The sequence below is a fragment of the Hyperolius riggenbachi genome, chromosome 10 (genome assembly GCF_040937935.1).
Source record: "Hyperolius riggenbachi isolate aHypRig1 chromosome 10, aHypRig1.pri, whole genome shotgun sequence".
Taxonomy (NCBI): Eukaryota; Metazoa; Chordata; class Amphibia; order Anura; family Hyperoliidae; genus Hyperolius; species Hyperolius riggenbachi.
The window spans coordinates 10,167,592-10,187,843 of record NC_090655.1 but is presented as its reverse complement, the minus strand read 5'-3'; the positions used below and the strand labels follow the sequence as shown (position 1 = coordinate 10,187,843).

General features: G+C 46.7%; 1 protein-coding gene and 1 long non-coding RNA gene across 3 annotated transcripts in view; one reads left to right on the top strand and one right to left on the bottom strand.

The window, feature by feature from the left end:
* Positions 1-19,812, bottom strand: part of LOC137535715 (uncharacterized) — a 93,104-nt gene extending 73,292 nt beyond the window's left edge. The window contains exon 1 of one of the 2 annotated variants that reach the window (XR_011024458.1): positions 19,687-19,812. This is a non-coding gene — a long non-coding RNA (uncharacterized lncRNA). The remainder of the gene's footprint in view (positions 1-19,686) is intronic. The other variant, XR_011024457.1, reaches the window with a different exon arrangement.
* Positions 19,813-19,968: 156 nt separating this feature from the next.
* GOT1 (glutamic-oxaloacetic transaminase 1) overlaps positions 19,969-20,252 on the top strand; it is a 42,258-nt gene continuing 41,974 nt past the window's right edge. The window contains exon 1 of the mRNA XM_068257587.1: positions 19,969-20,202. Within this exon, the coding sequence (XP_068113688.1) occupies positions 20,085-20,202 (118 nt within the window). The 5' untranslated portion in view covers positions 19,969-20,084. The remainder of the gene's footprint in view (positions 20,203-20,252) is intronic.

The following is a 20,252-nucleotide window of genomic DNA, read 5'->3' as shown; positions in this document are numbered from 1 at the left end:
CCGCAAATTCGCATAGGTGAGGGTATATGCGATTTTTAACCATGTCACTGCCTGTCTGAATTTACATTCGTACCTATGCGAATTTGCATGCGAATTCGCTGCAAAAAACGCATTGGGAAACCGCATGCGATTTCCCTATTAAATACATTGCATGCGATTCGCATGCATTCCACTCGCAGGCAAATTCTGCGGCTCTTTTGTGCATTTTTTCACCGCTGAAAAAAACGCACCTCAACAACGCTACAGTGGAAACAGGCCCATCCACTTGCATTACATGTGCGAATCCGCATGCTTTGGACGCATGCGGATTCGCGATAGTGAAAACGAGCCCTTATACGGCCGCAGGAAGATGTGCTTAACATGAAAGTATGACTCAAGTAGGCATATCACATTTTTAGCACCACAATTATCAGACCGGATCATTATCTACTGGATTATTAATTAAAAAAACAAAAAAGCAAAACCTTGAAGAGATTGGGACCAAAAACTGACCCTAGTGGGACGCTATTGCTGATTCTGGACTTTTCTGTGTAGGTTCCATTTACCTCTGCACTTTACAGGCTACTCTAGGAGACAAATGACATTCTGGGGAACAATTTGATTTGGAAACTTTAATTCCACTTGATAAGGCTTTGTATGGCCGCAGGAAGATGTGCTTAAAGGGAACCAGAGAGGAAGCACCCTTGTGTATTTTACCATGTATATCAGTAAGAACATTAGAGAAAACACTTACCATGCTCTCTGTTTCATCCTCACTGCTAAAAGTGTCTGTTATCAGCAGTCACAAGAATCCCAGACTGAGCAATTAAATCTGGCTTTGCTGGGAATGATTATTGCTGAGTCATTATAGCAAAGCCACAAGGGGGCAGGCTTGGGCTTGAAATAACACCACAGAAGACAGACTTAGCTATAATCTTTCTGTAGCAAAGCTAGACTGAGCAGCCTGACTTCTCAGTCGGGGGGTTCTTATCAGAGGTGATAACAGTCAGATTACACAGAGAACAATGAAACAAAGAGCAGATTAGGTGTTTACTGTCATGTTCCCACTGATTTATAAGGTAAAATACAAGAGGGTGCTTCATCTCTGGTTCTCTTTAAAGAGGAACTCCAGCCTAAACAAACATACTGTCATTAAGTTACATTAGTTATGTTTATTAAAATAGATAGGTAATATAATCTCTTACCCACACTGTTTTAAAAGAACAGGCAAATGTTTGTGATTTCATGATGGCTGCCATCTTTTTGGTTGAAAGGAGGTGACAGGGAGCATGAGACACAGTTCTAACTGTCCAGTGTCCTGATCACCCCTCCCAGTTGCTAGACAATGGGAATAACAACATAGGAAATCCCATCATGCGCTGCACAGCATTAGGGGAAAAAAGTCTGGTCTTTTTTTCTTTGATGGGTGGAGCTTAGCTAACAATGCAGCTAAAAATGATGCTTGGGTAAGAATAACAAAGGCGAAGGTTTGCGCGCGTAAAGGCTTACGCCCACGTGCTAAATGAAGGTTTGCGCGTGATCATGCGTGCGTTCACGCGCAAACCTTTTTTAGCACGCAAAACTTTGCATGCATCACATCGCGTGGTAACTGCATAACACGGCCGTGCTATCAGTTATTACGCTTTTGTGAATCAAGCCCATTATCTACTGGATTATTAATGGGAAAAAAAAAGTAAAACCTTGAAGAGATCAGGACTCAAAACTGACCCTAGTGGGACTCTACTGCTGATTGTGGCACATTTAGCGTATGATCCATTTACGCCTGCACTCTACAATCTATTCTAGTAGCTGGATGTCTTTCTGGGGGAACAATTTTGTTTGGAAACTTCCACTTGATAAGGCTTTGTATGGCCGCAGGAAGATGTGCTTAACAAGAAAGTATGACTCATGTAGGCATATCACACTTTTAGCACTATGGTTACCAGGCTGTATCATTATCTACTGAACTATTAATAATAAAAGAAAAAAAGCAAAACCTTGAAGAGATTGGGGCCCAAAAACTGACCCTAGTGGGACGCCATTGCTGATGCTGGCCCTTTCTGTGTATGATCCGTTTACTGCTGCACTCTATAATCTACTCTAGTAAGTGGATGACTTTCTGGGGACAAATTTGATTTGGAAACTTTAAAATCACTACAGAAGGCTTCATACGCCACAGAGATATGCGCATAAAGGAGTTCTTTGGTGATTCACAAAACAAAAACTGACACTTACCTGGGGCTTCTATCAGCCCCCTGCAGCTGTCATGTCCTGCGCCGTCCTCCTCCGATGCTCTGTTCCCCGCCGCCGGCCCCGCTCTACTTACCCGTCTAATTAGGTTGCGGCTGCGTGGCCGCACACATGTTTACTGCGCAGGAGCAGTACAATAAAACTTTGTGCTGCACCTGTGCAGTAAGCTCCCGATGACGCGCGCAGGAGCGAGCACTATGTGTCTTGTTAGCCGAATATTAGACCGGAACCGGCGGCGGGGTGCCGAGGATCATAGGAGGACGGCATGGGACATGACAGCTGCAGGGGGCTGATAGAAGCCCCAGGTAAGTGTCAGTTTTTGTTTTTTTCAAACCACCAAAGAACCCCTTTAACATGAAAGTATGACTCAGGTAGGCATATCACAATTTAAGCAACACGATTATCATACTGGATCATTATTTACTGGATTATTAAGAAAAGAAAAAGAAAACCTTGAAGAGTTTGGGACCAAAAACTGACCCTTGTGGGATGCTATTGCTGATTGTGGCCCTTTCTGTGTATGATCCATTTACTTCTGCACTTTACAGTCTACTCTAGTAGGTAGATGACTTTCTGGGGGAACAATTTGATTTGGAAACTATTTCCACTTGAGAAGGCTTCATACGCCGCAGAGAGATGAGCTTAACATGAAAGTATGACTCAAGTTGACATATCACACTTTTAGCAACACGATTATCAGACTGGATCATTATCTACTGGATTATTAATAAAAAAAAGGAAAGGGAAAAAAAAAGAAAGAAAAAAAAAGATAAAGCAAAACCTTAAAGAGCTTGGGACCAAAAACTGACCCTAGTGGGACGCCATTGCTGGTGCTGCCCTCTCTGTGTATGATCCATTTACATCTGCACTTTACAGTCTACTCTAGTAGGTGGATAACTTTCTGGGGAACGATTTGATTTGGAAACTTTAATTCCACTTGAGAAGGCTTTATACACCACAGGAAGATGTGCTTAACATGAAAGTATGACTCAAGTAAGCATATCACACTTTTAACACCACGATTATCAGATCTCTGGCTTTTTTTCTACATGTAGTACAGAATGAAAACATAGTTTGATAAATGTTGTTATGGCATCCGCGTGTCATGTGACAGGGGAACTGCAGACGTGATGTGAGCGCAGATAAAATGCCTGCAGATCACTTTCATCACGCCTTCCACATGGCGGCTGTCAGAAAAGGGCTGATAATAATTTGTTATTCTTCCATTCTGACATTAAGCTGACAAGGTGTTAAAAATAGAATTAAGGCTTGCTCTTGCGCCCCCTTGTGTCCCACAGGGGCAGCTGCACCCTCAGACCGCCCAGTGTTTCATGTGGATGAGGTTACCTCAGGATAAAATTAGCGTTTGGCCTCTGAGGCATGTGCTTCACACAAGGTCACTGTCTACCTCACTGACAAGTTAATCTTTAGCAAATCACCAAGGGACATCTAATGACAAACAAATATGTTAAGGAGTAACTCTAGCTAAAATGGAAAAAAATGTATGCTGTACCCACATGCACTGATCAGACACAGTATCAAAGGAAACCTGAGACAAATAGATATAAAAGTTTTATAGATACCTGGGGCTTCCTCCAGCCTCCTCAGCACTGATCGCTCCCACCACACCGTCCTCACCTTCTCATTCTCCCCCCATCAGCTTGGCCAGTCGGAATGCACTGCGCATGCATGGTCCGGCCACGTGCGCACGCCCCACCGTGCTCCGTGGCCAGGAGCCCCTCCCATGGCCAGGAGTGCCTGTGCTGACTGGCCCCCACTGACCAAGCTAACAGGGCTTCGACTGGGAAAATGAGGAGGTGGATGAGGACGGCGAGGGAGCGATCGGTGCGGAGGGGGCTGGAGGAAGCCCCAGGTATGTATAAAACTTTTATAACTGAAGTGTGACTGGATTAGCCAAATGCTTGTTTTAGGGGTGTGATTCAGACAATACTGCAGCCAAAAAGATCAGCAGGACAGCCAAGCAATTGGTATTGTTTAAAAGGAAATAAATATGGCAGCCTTCATATGCCTCTCGTTTCAGGTTCAGGCATTTTATTGAGTTGTGAAAATATCACCTAGCAGAAAACTCAGGAGAGAAAGTTAATTCTTGAAAGGCAAAAAATTACATCCAGAAAATAATAGAACTGTAAGTTTCAGAGCTTGTTTCCTTTATGCAGCGCAGGAGCAAAAAAAGTCAACCTTCAAATAATTATGTTCAGTTATGCACTCAATACTTGGTCGGGAATCCTTTTGCAGAAATGACTGCTTCAATGCGGCGTGGCATGGAGGCAATCAGCTGGTGGCACTGCTCAGGTGTTATGGAGGCCCAGGATGCTTCGATACCGACCTTAAAGGGAAGGTTCAGGGAGGGTGGGTAAAAAATAAAAATCAATTTCCACTTACCTGGGGCTTCCTCCAGCCCGTGGCAGGCAGGAGGTGCCCTCGCCGCCGTTCCGCAGGCTTCCGGTGGTCTCCGGTGGCCGACCCGACCTGGCCAGGCCGGCTGCCAGGTCGGGCTCTTCTGCGCTCCAAGGCCCGGCACTTCTGCGTCCCACGCCGGCGCGCTGACGTCATCGGACGTCCGCCGGGCTGTACTGCGCAGGCGTAGTAGTTCTGCGCCTGCGCAGTACAGCCCGGAGGACGACCGATGACGTCAGCGTGCCGGCGTGGGACGCAGAAGTGCCGGGCCTTGGAGCGCAGAAGAGCTCGACCTGGCAGCCGGCCTGGCCAGGTCGGGTCGGCCACCGGAGACCACCGGAAGCCTGCGGAACGGCGGCGAGGGCACCTCCTGCCTGCCACGGGCTGGAGGAAGCCCCAGGTAAGTGGAAATTGATTTTTATTTTTTAACCACCCTCCCTGAACCTTCCCTTTAAGGTCGGTATCGAAGCATCCTGGGCCTCCATAACACCTGAGCAGTGCCACCGGCTGATTGCCTCCATGCCACGCCGCATTGAAGCAGTCATTTCTGCAAAAGGATTCCCGACCAAGTATTGAGTGCATAACTGAACATAATTATTTGAAGGTTGACTTTTTTTGTTTTAAAAACACTTTTCTTATATTGGTCGGAAGAAATATGCTAATTTTTTGAAATAGGAAATTTGGGTTTTCATGAGTTGTATGCCAAAATCATCAATATTAAAACAATAAAGGGCTTGAACTACTTCAGTTGTGTGTAATGAATGTAAAATATATGAAAGACAGTCTAATGTTTATCAGTACATTACAGAAAATAATGAACTTTATCACAATATGCTAATTTTTTGAGAAGATCCTGTATATGGGCACTTAAATGGCAGATGAAACTCAATGTTGAAAATCAATGTCATGCATTCTATCCTGGAGAGGTAAGGCACTTCTCCGCTCACAACTCTTTCTAGGGTGGGGGTGACACCTCTGGCTATCTAATACTGGGGGCACCTCTGGCTATCTAATACTGGCGGTGCATCTGGCTGCCTAATATTATTGGGGCACCCCTGTCTACCTAACAGAGCGAATTGGAGGTATAACAGGTGTAATTAACGGGCAAGTGTAACAAGAGGGATATGGGGGCTTTAATCTTCAGGCACATGGCCACTTAGGTCTTGTATTTAGGCGGGTTGTGGCTACTTAATTTGCGCATTTGGGGGGCAAAGTGGCAAGCACATTCTGGTATATGGGGACCACGCAGCTGGTAACAGTAGTGCAGCCTGCAGATAAAAGACAGACTTTGCACCAGTATAATGAATAGCGTTCTCCCATTGCCTGTTGGATTGAGATCTTCCAACTTGCCCAGACACCTTTTCTACCGACACGGTGAGGCTGGGGGGACAGATTCCTTGCTCTGCCTAGGACCATGTATGGTCTAGTCTGGTCGGTATGGCGGTGTATATCTGCATTGCTCCACCTCACTCAGCAGATAGTGCGTCCTCTGTGTGTGCCCCGGACTCTGTATGGTCTAGTCTGGCTCTGGTCAGTATGGCGGTGTATATCTGCATTGCTCCTCCTCACTCAGCAGATAGCGCGTCCTCTGTGTGTGCCCCGGACTCTGTATGGTCTAGTCTGTGTCAGAAGTAGTGAAATTACCTCAAATGCGGATAGCGGCGCAACCATCGCTTCCGCGTCTGACGTCACGGTTGTCACCGCTGCGGCAGTCTCCGGGCCTCCCGACGGTCCCTGGGAGGTCCGGTCTGTCAATGCTGCATAGAGCGCGCGGAGACATGTCAGTTGACCCGGAGGTCGGCTGACGTCAGCTTGCCTTCTGATTGGCTGGGCCCTCTGGGTGGCTCGGTGAATTGCCATTCGTATTTAAGGGTGTGCGTGTCATTTGCTCTTTGTCTGTTGTTGCTGAAACTTCGCAGTGAAAGCTCTCAGACCTTAGTCAGATCTGTGTGTGCATGATCCGGCAGGACCCCGGGGATTCACACTTAGCTCAGGAAAAATATATTATTGTTATTGATTGCTATTGTGTATGACCTATTGCCTGTTCTTCTGACTATTCTTTGCTCTACGATTCTGTACCTCTGCCAAATCTGATCTGTTGCCGACTGCTGCCTGAATACCTACCTTGATCTTGTCTCACGATTCTGTACTTCTGCCAATCTGATCTGTTGCCGACTATTGTCTGATTACTTACTCTGATTTTGCCTCTCGACTTTGTACCTATACTGACCGATCTGTGAACGACATTGCCTGTACGACCACGCTCTCAGTTAGCGATAGCCCCTGTCAGTAAGGGCTATCACTTATATGTATTCCGGAATACTACTGTGCACCCAATCACGTGTGATCACACTTTAATAAAGTACTGACTATTGTGCTGATAGAGCTCGTTCTGTTTATCAGATACATCACTGATTATTACAGTCTGGCTCTGATCGGTATGGCGGTGTATATCTGCATTGCTCCTCCTCACTCAGCAGATAGTGCGTCCTCTGTAGTCTGGCTCTGGTCAGTATGGTGGTGTATATCTGCATTGCTCCACCTCACTCAGCAGATAGTGCGTCCTCTGTTCCCCCCCCCCCCCCCCCTCCCCTGTATGGTCTAGTCTGGCTCTGGTCAGTATGGTGGTGTATATCTGCATTGCTCCACCTCACTCAGCAGATAAAAACAGGGAACACCAAGAGCCCCAATAGTGTAATTCGTACTGGACAAGGTGGCAATAAGTTTGTATTGCTAAATACTCACAAGTCAGGGTCACCAGCAGGCAACCACTGTAAAGGCAGGTGGGGAGATTGTCCTGACCCCACTCAGGATTAAGAAGTCGCTCTCTGTAGACAGGAAGAAAGGGTAGCAACCCTCCACCAAGGGTGGACTCCAAATTGTATACAATGAACAGAGGCGCCAAAAGTATAAAATTAGATTAAATGAGCTTAAAAACCAACTTAAATGGCAAAATTGAAGGAGGAAGTGGTGGTCTTACCTCCCTCAAGCAGACACGACAACGACTGCGATTCAGACAGTCAAACACATTTATTAGGAACTCCAAAAATAAATGCAACGCGTTTCGCAGGTTCAACCCCGCCTCATCAGGCAATATAGGGAGGAGTATCAAACAATCTGCACAAGGATTCAAATTAAGCGCCTCTGTCCAGAGGCGCTTAATTTGAATCCTTGTGCAGATTGTTTGATACTCCTCCCTATATTGCCTGATGAAACGGGGTTGAACCTGCGAAACGCGTTGCATTTCTTTAAGTTGGTTTTTAAGCTCATTTAATCTAATCTTATACTTTTGGCGCCTCTGTTCACTCAGCAGATAGTACGTCCTCTGTGTGTGCCCCGGGCCCTGTATGGTCTAGTCTGGCTCTGGTCAGTATGGCGGTGTATATCTGCATTGCTCCTCCTCACTCAGCAGATAGTGCGTCCTCTGCCCACCCCCGGGCCCTGTATGGTCTAGTCTGGCTCTGGTCAGTATGACGGTGTATATCTGCATTGCTCCACCTCACTCAGCAGATAGTGCGTCCTCTGTGTGTGCCCCGGGCCCTGTATGGTCTAGTCTGGCTCTGGTCAGTATGGCGGTGTATATCTGCATTGCTCCACCTCACTCAGCAGATAGTGCGTCCTCTGTCTCCCCCCCCCCCCCCCCCGGGCTCTGTATGGTCTAGTCTGGCTCTGGTCAGTATGGCGGTGTATATCTGCATTGCTCCACCTCACTCAGCAGATAGTGCGTCCTCTGTCTCCCCCCCCCCCCCCCGGGCTCTGTATGGTCTAGTCTGGCTCTGGTCAGTATGGCGGTGTATATCTGCATTGCTCCACCTCACTCAGCAGATAGTGCGTCCTCTGTCTCCCCCCCCCCGGGCTCTGTATGGTCTAGTCTGGCTCTGGTCAGTATGGCGGTGTATATCTGCATTGCTCCTCCTCACTCAGCAGATAGCGAGTCCTCTGTGTGTGGCGGAGCCCCGGTGTGTGAGGTGTCACTGATGGCAGAGCCGCCTGTCATCCTGCAGGTTATTTATCACAACTGACGACGTAAGACGTCAAGCTGAATTATGATTCATTTATCTTCTGCTGCCTCCTGGGATCTGTGGCATGCCTCATTTACTGTACATATCACGACATGCAGAGATGCTCAGAGACGGACGCTGCATTACAAGGCTTACAGGGAAACTACAGACTTATAGAACAATCCCTCCATAGCAGCTATAGAAACTCACTGAGCACTTTATTAGGAATGGCTGTATGCAGGCCTATAGGCACAGATGTCCTGGCACCCTAGACTCCGCCCTCCATGCATGCAGGCCCAGATTTACATTACAGGAGCCTATATGCACAGATGTCCTGGCACACTAGACTCCGCCCTCCATGCATGCAGGCCCGGATTTACATCACAGGAGCCTATAGGCACAGATGTCCTGGCACCCTAGACTCCGCCCTCCATGCATGCAGGCCCGGATTTACCTCACAGGAGCCTATAGGCACAAATGTCCTGGCACCCTGGACTCCGCCCTCCATGCATGCAGGCCAGGATTTACATCACAGGAGCCTATAGGCACAGATGTCCTGGCACCCTAGACTCCGCCCTCCATGCATGCAGGCCCGGATTTACATCACAGGAGCCTATAGGCACAGATGTCCTGGCACCCTAGACTCCGCCCTCCATGCATGCAGGCCCAGATTTACATCACAGCAGCCTATAGGCACAGATGTTCTGGCACCCTAGACTCCGCCCTCCATGCATGCAGGCCCAGATTTACATCACAGGAGCCTATAGGCACAGATGTCCTGGAACCCTAGACTCCGCCCTCCATGCATGCAGGCCCGGATTTACCTCACAGGAGCCTATAGGCACAAATGTCCTGGCACCCTGGACTCCGCCCTCCATGCATGCAGGCCAGGATTTACATCACAGGAGCCTATAGGCACAGATGTCCTGGCACCCTAGACTCCGCCCTCCATGCATGCAGGCCAGGATTTACATCACAGGAGCCTATAGGCACAGATGTCCTGGCACCCTAGACTCCGCCCTCCATGCATGCAGGCCAGGATTTACATCACAGGAGCCTATAGGCACAGATGTCCTGGCACCCTAGACTCCGCCCTCCATGCATGCAGGCCAGGATTTACATCACAGGAGCCTATAGGCACAGATGTCCTGGCACCCTAGACTCCGCCCTCCATGCATGCAGGCCAGGATTTACATCACAGGAGCCTATAGGCACAGATGTCCTGGCACCCTAGACTCCGCCCTCCATGCATGCAGGCCCTGATTTACCTCACAGGAGCCTATAGGCACAGATGTCCTGGCACTCTAGACTCCGCCCTCCATGCATGCAGGCCCTGATTTACCTCACAGGAGCCTATAGGCACAGATATCATGGCACCCTAGACTCCGCCCTCCATGCATGCAGGCCTGGATTTACCTCACAGGAGCCTATAGGCACAGATGTCCTGGCACTCTAGACTCCGCCCTCCATGCATGCAGGCCTGGATTTACCTCACAGGAGCCTATAGGCACAGATGTCCTGGCACCCTAGACTCCGCCCTCCATGCATGCAGGCCCAGATTTACCTCACAGGAGCCTATAGGCAAAGATGTCCTGGCACTCTAGCCTCCGCCCTCCATGCATGCAGGCCTGGATTTACCTCACAGGAGCCTATAGGCACAGATGTCCTGGCACTCTAGACTTCACCTTGCATAGACCTACAAACCACCCGCCGAACCGCTCCACAAGTGTACTGGTTGACCCAGCTGTCACTTCTCCCTTACTTCCCTTGCCCATCATAGCTACAGGTGTCCCTTAACCCCTTCCCCACAACAGGTTATTTGCCCATAAAAATCAAAGCAATTTTCACACATCACGCTCCTCCCAGTCATTTGCCAATAACTTTATCACTACTTATCACACTGAAATTATCTATAGATATTTTTTCCCCACAAATTAGACTTTATTTGGGTGGTACTTTTTGCTAACAATTATTTTATTGTATATGCATTTTAAAGCAGAGTGCCCCAAACCTGTTGAGCAGAGTTCCCACCAACAGTACATGTTTTGCAGAACACCAGAGCTGATTAACTACCTCTGTGGATTTCCACAAAACGTACTGTTGGTGGGCTTTGAGGACAGGGTTGGGAAACAATGTTTTAAAGGGAATAAGAAGGAAAAAACTGAAAAAAAATCATTATTTTTCTGTTTTTAGCCAATATAGTTTTAAAATAAAATGTGCTACGATAGATAAAACCCACACACATGAGTATATACGGATATATTATTTTGGTCTGGTGTGGTGTTGTGGTCAGGCTCTTTTCTTTGTCTGTTCATATGCTTAAAGGACAACTGTAATGAGAAGGATATGGAGGCTGCCATATGTATTTCCTTTTAAAGGACACCCAAGGTGAAAATAAACTAATGAAATAAACAATTGTGTCTATCCTCCTTCACCTAAAAATGACTTTTTAAGATATCCCACAGGTTTTTTTTTTTTATATTTAAATCTACGATTTAAGTTTTTACTGTTTTATTGTTTTTGCTCAATGACACATTCATTGAAGTATGCCAGAGCTAAAATCTTTGAACTATTGATCCTTTTTATCTCTTTCCTGCTCTCAGAAGCCATTTTCTGCTAGGAAAGTGCTTTATAGTTGGAATTTCTTATCAGTGAGGCTCACGCTGTAGTCACTTCCTGTCTGAGTCAGGACTGAGTCAGCCACTTACATACCTGATATTTAACTCTTCAGGCAGAGAAAGAAAAAAAGGAATACAGCATAGTTATTTGTGTGCTAGGCACTGTACATACACATGTCTATCTCATCATGTCACATGTCTCCTCGGGTATACTGTAAACAATAGCAGTTGCCTGGCTGCCCTGCTGATCTATTTGGCTGCAGTAGTGTCTGAATAACACCTGAAACAAGCATGCAGCTAATCCAGTCACACTTCAGTCAGAGCACCTGATCTGCATGCTTGTTCAGGGGCTATGGCTGAAAGTATTAGAGGCAGAGGATCAGCAGGGCAGCCAGGGAACCGGTATTGCTTAACTACTTTGGCCTCCTGGACGTACTAACTACGCCCAGGAGGCCATGTGCGTGTCCGCGCGCTCCCGGCCGCGGATCGTTAGCCCACGAATCAGTGAATCAGGCTATGGTGCCCGATCACTGATTCCTCTCCCCCGCAGAAAAAGCGACAGCTTCTCTCGGAAGCTCTGCTTTTTCTGGCTGTTGCGTTCCCCATGCGTCCCTCTAAGCATATGTTACACTTAGAGTGACGTCATGTAAACAAACTCATGGCCGCCATCTTGTGGCCAAAAAGTAAAAGTACAACTAAAAGTAAAAAAACAAAAACTCAACACACATTTACATTATAAAAGTTCTGTTTACATCCCACCCTCCCAAAAAATACCCAAATAAAATGTTTAATATATATATAAAAAAAAATTACAATAAAAAAAAAACATGTAAATATTTACCTAAGGGTCTAAACTTTTTAAATATCAATGTAAAGATGAAATATTTCTATATTTTTTTTATTTTAAACTTGTAAATAGTGATGGATGCAAAATTGAAAGAATGCACCTTTATTTCCAAATAAAATATTGTCGCCATACATTGTTATAGGGACATAATTTTAACGGTGTAATAACCGGGACATATGGGCAAATACAATACGTGAGTTTTAATTATGGAGGCATGTATTATTTTAAAACTATAATGGCTGAAAACTGAGAAATAATGAATTGTTTCCGTTTTTCTCTTATTCTTCCTGTTAAAATGCATTTACAGTAAAGTGGCTCTTAGCAAAATGTACCACCCAAAGAAAGCCTAATTGGTGGTGGAAAAAACAAGATATAGATCAGTGCATTGTGATAAGTAGTGATAAAGTTATAGGCGAATGAATGGGAGGTGAACATTGCTCGGATGCATAAAGTGAAAACGACTGAGGTATGGCAGCCTCCATATACCTCTCCTCACAGTATTCCCTTAATGTCTGGACTTTCTGCACATTCCATGTTTATTAGTATGAAGCTGTGTTATTTTGAGATGGTGCTAGTCCATAATGTATGTATCCAGGAACTAGCACGGTGGTGTCACTGTACACATGTCGAGTTTTGCCTAATGGGACATCTGAGGAAGCCCACTGGGGGAAACACGTCACGTGTACAGTGATGCCACTGCTCTGATCCCCCGTGCCTCCGCCCTCTTACTGGATAAACGCTAGTTCCTGGTGTTCCTGACGTTGCACTCCAAACGCTGCAGTGTTCTCCCCAGAATTTTTTTCAAGCCGGGTGGCATGAAATAGTAGCCGGGTGGCATGAAAAAGTAGCCGGGTGGGTCGAGATGAAAATGCAGGGCAACTCTGCTTACAGCATAGGAGGAGGTCAGGAAGTGAGCCGATGACAGCCGGGTGGTCACCAAATCTAGCCGGGTGGAGCACCCGGCTAAAAGAGCCTGGGGAGAACACTGCGCTGTATTGCATACAATTTGGCATTCTGCAATAGAATAAAGAGGCCTGAAAAAGATAATATATGGTACTAGTAGTTGATCAAATAGAATGGGTGCATCCTCACATGATCCTATGGACCTGCTCCTCCCAATAAGCTGATTAGTGTGGGTTTTTAACTGGGTTTATATTGCCTATAAACAATATATTATGCTGAAAATCGCCAGTAAATGTGTACTTAATTATTAAAACCTGAGCTCCCTATACTTAGTTATTGTATGGTATTATAGGTGAGACAGCATTTATAGATTGATGGTAGATATCCTGTATGGTGAATAATCATTGTCTATAGGATCTGCCTGTCACTGGAATAACTGTTCATGGGAAATGTGCATGTCAGTGGGAAATCTGCCTGTTAGTGGAATCTGTTGTTAGGTAGCCATACATCTGCATTGAGCGATTGACTTTATTGGGTGATCAACTACAGTGCAGTTGATTGAAAGACGATAAACTAGTAGCACACACATTGCAAGCAAGATCCTGACGATTTTCCTTCACCAATCGAGGTGAGTGATGTTGTTTCTCTACGCTCTGAATCCAAAAATGAATTCTGCGTCGATCGAAATTATGTGAACAGTAACCGATTCCTTTGCAATCTACCGGTATCTTCCATGTTGCTTGATAAAAAATCGATGCAAATCACCCAGATTTTGTTCCACTTTTGTTGATCGCGCATATTGGAACACACTCGGCTCTCTCTCTACTCGATAACATTATTGAATTGGTTGGTTGATCAGGCTGCCAAATTGCTGGATGTACGGCCGCCTGCTGATGTTAACATGTCATTGGGAAATGTCTGCATGTTTTCCTGTCACTTGTAATTTCTGCCTGTTTCTAGTGGTATTCATATTTCATGGATGTATGCCTGTCATTGGTAAAATCTATTTTGTTATTGGCATTACATGAGTGTCGCTGATATCTGGCTGTCATTGGAAATATCTGTCATTAATATTATCTGCATGTCATTTATATCTGGTTGTTGTTTGCTGTATCTGCCAATCACTGGTGATAAAATGTGCATATTGTTAATATTGTCTGTTGGTAAAATCTGCATGTCATTAGAAATTGCTTGTTGTTGGTATTATCTGTATGTCATATTAATTTAATTGTCACTGTGAGTATGAGGTTTTCACTACTTTGCGAAGGCAAGTTTTACCTGTGATTACAGGTGTGTTTTGAATGCGTGAATGTGAGTTTCCAACAGAGAAGGAAAAAAGCGCAGGAAGTTTTTAAATAGAATATCTCAAACAATAATCATATAGTACTGCGTTTGCTATGCAATTTCTTGGTGCTCCCATTGAATTAACACAATAGGAACAGGAACAGAAAAATGCTGCAGGCACTATGTTTGTGATCAGGGCTGGTTCTCTCGTGAAGCAAAGTGAAATATTTGCATCAGGCGCAGAGATTACAGGGGCAGCATGTTTGTACTGTGTGTTTATACTTAGAGCATGCAGTCAGAGTAGGAGGAGAAGCGATAGGAGAGCTAGGTGAAGAAGTCATCACTGGGGAAAAGCAACTTGTTGTGCTGTGTGAGGAGTCTGACAGTGAGTGAGGAGGGGGGAGGCAGGAGAGCATCACTGGGGAAAAGCAGCTTGTTGTGCTGTGTGAGGAGTCTGGCAGTGAGTGAGGAGGGGGGAAGCAGGAGAGCAGCATTGGGGGAAAAGCAGCTTGTTGTGCTATGTGAGGAGCCTGACAGTGAGTGAGGAGGGGGAAGCAGGAGAGCAGCATTGGGGAAAAGCAGCTTGTTGTGCTGTGTGAGGAGTCTGTCAGTGAGTGAGGGGGGAGGCAGGAGAGCATCACTGGGGAAAAGCAGCTTGTTGTGCTGTGTGAGGAGTCTGACAGTGAGTGAGGAGGGGGGAGGCAGGAGAGCATCACTGGGGAAAAGCAGCTTGTTGTACTGTGTGAGGAGTCTGACAGTGAGTGAGGAGGGGGAGGCAGGAGAGCATCATTGGGGAAAAGCAGCTTGTTGTGCTGTGTGAGGAGTCTGACAGTGAGTGAGGAGGGGGGAGGCAGGAGAGCATCACTGGGGAAAAGCAGCTTGTTGTGCTGTGTGAGGAGTCTGGCAGTGAGTGAGGAGGGGGGAAGCAGGAGAGCAGCATTGGGGGAAAAGCAGCTTGTTGTGCTATGTGAGGAGCCTGACAGTGAGTGAGGAGGGGGAAGCAGGAGAGCAGCGTTGGGGAAAAGCAGCTTGTTGTGCTGTGTGAGGAGTCTGTCAGTGAGTGAGGGGGGAGGCAGGAGAGCATCACTGGGGAAAAGCAGCTTGTTGTGCTGTGTGAGGAGTCTGACAGTGAGTGAGGAGGGAGGAGGCAGGAGAGCATCACTGAGGAAAAGCAGCTTGTTGTACTGTGTGAGGAGTCTGACAGTGAGTGAGGAGGGGGAGGCAGGAGAGCATCATTGGGGAAAAGCAGCTTGTTGTGCTGTGTGAGGAGTCTGACAGTGAGTGAGGAGGGGGGAGGCAGGAGAGCATCACTGGGGAAAAGCAGCTTGTTGTGCTGTGTGAGGAGTCTGGCAGTGAGTGAGGAGGGGAGAGGAGGCAGGAGATAAGCATTGGGGAAAAGCAGCTTGTTGTGCTGTGTGAGGAGTCTGACAGTGAGTGAAGAGGGGGGAGAGCAGGAGAGCATCATTGGGGGAAAGCAGCTTGTTGTGCTGTGTGAGGAGTCTGTCAGTGAGTGAGGAGGGGGGAGGCAGGAGAGCATCATTGGGGAAAAGCAGCTTGTTGTGCTGTGTGAGAAGTGTGTCAGTGAGAGAGGAGGGGGGAGGCAGGAGAGCAGCAGTGTTTCATTTGACTTGCACAGCAGAAGGGAGGAGGACGGTGGCACTGCTATCCTGACTAAGGAGGAATGGAGTGGATGAGGGTGAGTAGTGTTTAACAGACTCAGCCAGCCAGTGTGCTATTGTGTTGAGCTGCAGCATGTCATGTGAGAACATTAAATTCTCGGGTGCTGCGTGATCATTCCTAATCGGTTGGGGGTGGGCGCATCCTCACAAGTTTTCCTCATGCAGCAAAAAGTCTAGAACCAGCCCTGTTTGTGATTGGGTGAAAATCAAATTGCCCCATGTGAACAGGGCACCACGATTACTATGTCAATAACAGTGACCTTGAGATTGGCAAAACACCTGTGCTTTGATTATTGAAAGCGAATAACACGTGTATGAGCACTTAGGGTTACAGATAGGAATGCCTTCAGAAAGAAAAGGGGCTCTAAACTTCACAAATGAAATTATACCCAAATAACCTGGATTGTGAAACTGCTGGGACAAAGGTAAAAATACACATCAGTAGACTTTTTTTACGGTTTAAATTTTTATGCTATACTGTGTTGTTTATTTTATTTGAGAAGCCTGTGGGCAAGGGTTAATGGTTTGGTTAACAGTTCTTGTCACGCCCCCTCGCTGCCGGTCAACTTCTACTGAGAGTGCTGGGAAGGTTGGCCACACTATGGAGGACATTGAGGGGCCACACTATGGCAACATGGGGGAGATGGGCCACACTATGTGGGACATTGGGGAGGTGGACCACACTATGCGGGACACTAGGAAGTCAGGCCACACTATGAGGGGCACTGGGAAGGCAGGATACGCTATGGGGGGGCACTGGAGAGGTCGGACACACTATTGGGAAAGGCAGGCTATTCTATGTGGGCGCTGTGAAGGTGGGCCACACTATGGGGACACTGCAAAGGTTAAATTATATATGCTCAGCGCAGAGTCCAAAAACTAAAGACGAGTCTTCAGCAAAGGATAAAAGCAGGCAAATCTCCACCACAATAAATATTGGGTTCACGGCACAGCTCTGCAATCATGGATACCCAAAAAAGGAAAGAGGCTTACCAGCTGGTGACAACCCACATTATAAGGTTGTATCAACGCTTTGGTAGGACATCAGGAAGCAACAGTCTGTCCAGGATCCACCAATTCAGCAATGATTCCTCTCACGAATGGATATCAGTAAACATCATAAAAAACAAACAAACGGCAACTATACGGGGCCCATGCAATGGGAACCCCGAGAAAGTTGCACACGTGTATGGGTCAGCGGTAAAGGACAGTATGAAGGTGCCGCCTGTCTCCTTCCCGACCGGTTTCGCAAACTAGCGTCATCAGGGGATTAAGGATACAAGCGGCTGGCACCAAATATATAAACTTTTACAATAAAGAAAGGGGTGGGGCTATGAACACCAACAGTCAAGACCCCTCCAATAGAGTATAGATCAGACTCTACTAGGAGAGTGACTATAACCCAGATCAATACACATTGAAAACAATGGGATATAAGATTAGAAGCTTGAAGTCTCCAGTGGCTAGACAGCACAGTGGTCAAGGGCCCTGTCTCTGACACAGGAATCCCAGGTTCAAGTCCCGGCAGCCAACCCTGTTTTTTTTTTTTTTTTTTTAACTATAGTATGCAATACATACTGGCATATATAAAACCAGAAAGTGCACATTATAGAAGGTGAATAAGTGAAAAATTACCTAGACAGAGCCAGATAGATATTAAGTGAAAGCCAAGGTCCGAGAATACAGAACTGAATAGTGAATAAATGGCCGGCATAGGGAACTTACAAAGAGGAAAAACATAGTCCTCCTAATAGGATAGACAAACAGCGCATAGCTGCATTGCACGTCATCTACAACGCCTAAGCGGCAGAACGACATACATGTATAAAGTTGATGCAAAAAAAAAAAAAAAAAAAAAAATTAAAAATTATAAAATGCGTCATTAGTAACGCTAGGGGGGCAAAGTGCCACATATGCGTAAAATTCATGCGGCAATGCGTGTAAAGTGCACAAACCCAATTTATGCAGGGATACACTTGGACTATATAAAACCGTGTGTAAAACGTATGCATAAAACGTATGAAATATATGAGATTATGCATGCGCCATTATTAATCGTGAAAGAAATGTAATAATTAACGCTATCACGTGAATGAGAGGTACACCGAGAACATAAAAGGACTCATACGTACCAATGAAAAATGGTGCACATGCCCACGTGACAGGGGGACGTGTAAAGAGAAGTAGAATACTAGTGAGCTCCTTATAGGAATGTGCATAATATTTCGCGCATAGACGCGTCGAATAAATAAGAATGTACGAGAAGGAAACAAGAGTGAGAGAAAGAAAGGTCCCATTAACCAATGTCGAAAGAAATTGCCAGTGAGACAATTCCCCCATCTAAACTTTTTCGGGAAATATATACAGTACATATATATACACATATACATAGTCGAGGGAATACCACACCAGATATGCCAGTAAGTATAGCAAAAGGTTATACAAGTGACCTTAAAAATAATATTAAGCAAGTAGGCCAAGCAGACCGACACACATGTACAATCACAGAGTAAAAGTATCAAAAATTATAAACAGTCATACAAATTATGAATTATTAATAAAACAATTTACGTCCAATTCAACATTCAGCCCATCTGGGCGTAGTGTTCGCAGTTTGAAAATCCATTCGGTTTCTAGTCGTGAGACATCTCTAACCCGATTTTGGCCTCTCCAGTTTTTCTTAATGCTATCTATAACGCAGTATTTCAAAAGGGAAGGGTCCTTATGATGTGTGGTAGCAAAATGTTTGGGTACTGGATGTCCCATAGATCCCTTACTGATCAGGTAGATGTGTTCCCCCAGTCTTTCCTTAAAGGATCTGGTAGTTCTACCCACGTATTTTAGACCGCAAGGGCATTCCAATAGGTAAACCGTGAAAGTGCTATCACAGGTGAATAACTGCTTAATTTCAAAGGGCCGTGAGGTAGCGTTCCCCGAAGTGTCCACACTATTGAGGACACTGGGGAGGAGGGACACACTATTGGGGACACTGGGAAGGTTAGTCACACTATGAGGGACACTGGGGAGGAGGGATACATTGTGGGGACACTGGGAAGGTTAGTCACACTATGAGGGACCCCAGGGAGCAGGGATACACTATTGGGGTCACTGCGAAGGTCAGTCACACTATGGGGGACACTGGGAAGGTTAGTCACACTATGAGGGACCCCAGGGAGCAGGGATACACTATTGGGGTCACTGCGAAGGTCAGTCACACTATGGGGGACACTGGGAAGGTTGGTCACACTATGAGGCACACCGGGGAGCAGGGATACATTATTGGGGACACTGCGAAGGTCAGTCACACTATAGGGGACACTGGGAAGGTTGGCCACACTATGAGGCACACCGGGGAAGAGGGATACACTATTGGGGACACTGCGAAGGTTAGTCACACTATGAGGGACACTGGGGTGGAGGGACACACTATGGGGGACACTGGGCAGGTGTGACATGCAATGGGGGGCACTGGGAAGGGGGTACAAGCTATGGGGGCTGCTGGGAAGGCAGAATTCGCTATGGTGGCAGGTGGGACACATTATAAAAGGGGGAGGGAGGCAAAGGGTAAGTAGGACACAGTACAGAGGCAAGTTAAACATTATAACATCCTTCTCAGGTTGGCCTCTATACTTCCTATAATCTATAGGTGCCTATTAAAGTTACAATATTACACTTCCATTCATTCAAAGTCTTTTCCCTCAGTTTACCTTCCTGCTGTATAGATTCAGTAATATTATGCAATCTGTATCAGTGATGGGCAGTCAGCCTGCAGCAGCCTTACCCCGACTGACCTCCTCTAAGCGTCCAGTTACTATGGGAGACCGGAGCGCAGTGTGATGACGTAACCAGCCAATCCGCGCGCGCCTCTCACGCCCCTCCTCCGGGCCAGCGAATAGCGGCTTAGTACCAGTGCCTGTATTTGCATGCCGCGCTGTGATTGGCTGGATTCCTCCCGGCGTCTGTAGAGCGGTGCGGGCTGCGGACAGGCGTTGTCAGGTGTCCGCGCTGTGATTGGCTGGCGGTGTCCCCGCCCCCCGTATATAATTAGTGAAGGTGAAGGTGAAGCAGCAGTCAGTCAGTGTGAGGGAAGAGCTCGGATTCCGCCATGGCTGCCTCGTCTATCTTCTCCTCCGTCCCTCTGGCGCCGCCTGTGGCCGTCTTCAAGCTCACCGCCGACTTCCGGGCGGACGGCGACTCCCGCAAGGTCAATCTGGGGGTCGGAGGTGAGTGACGTCACACCGGGGGGACTACAAGTGCCAGCTGGTCAGGGCGG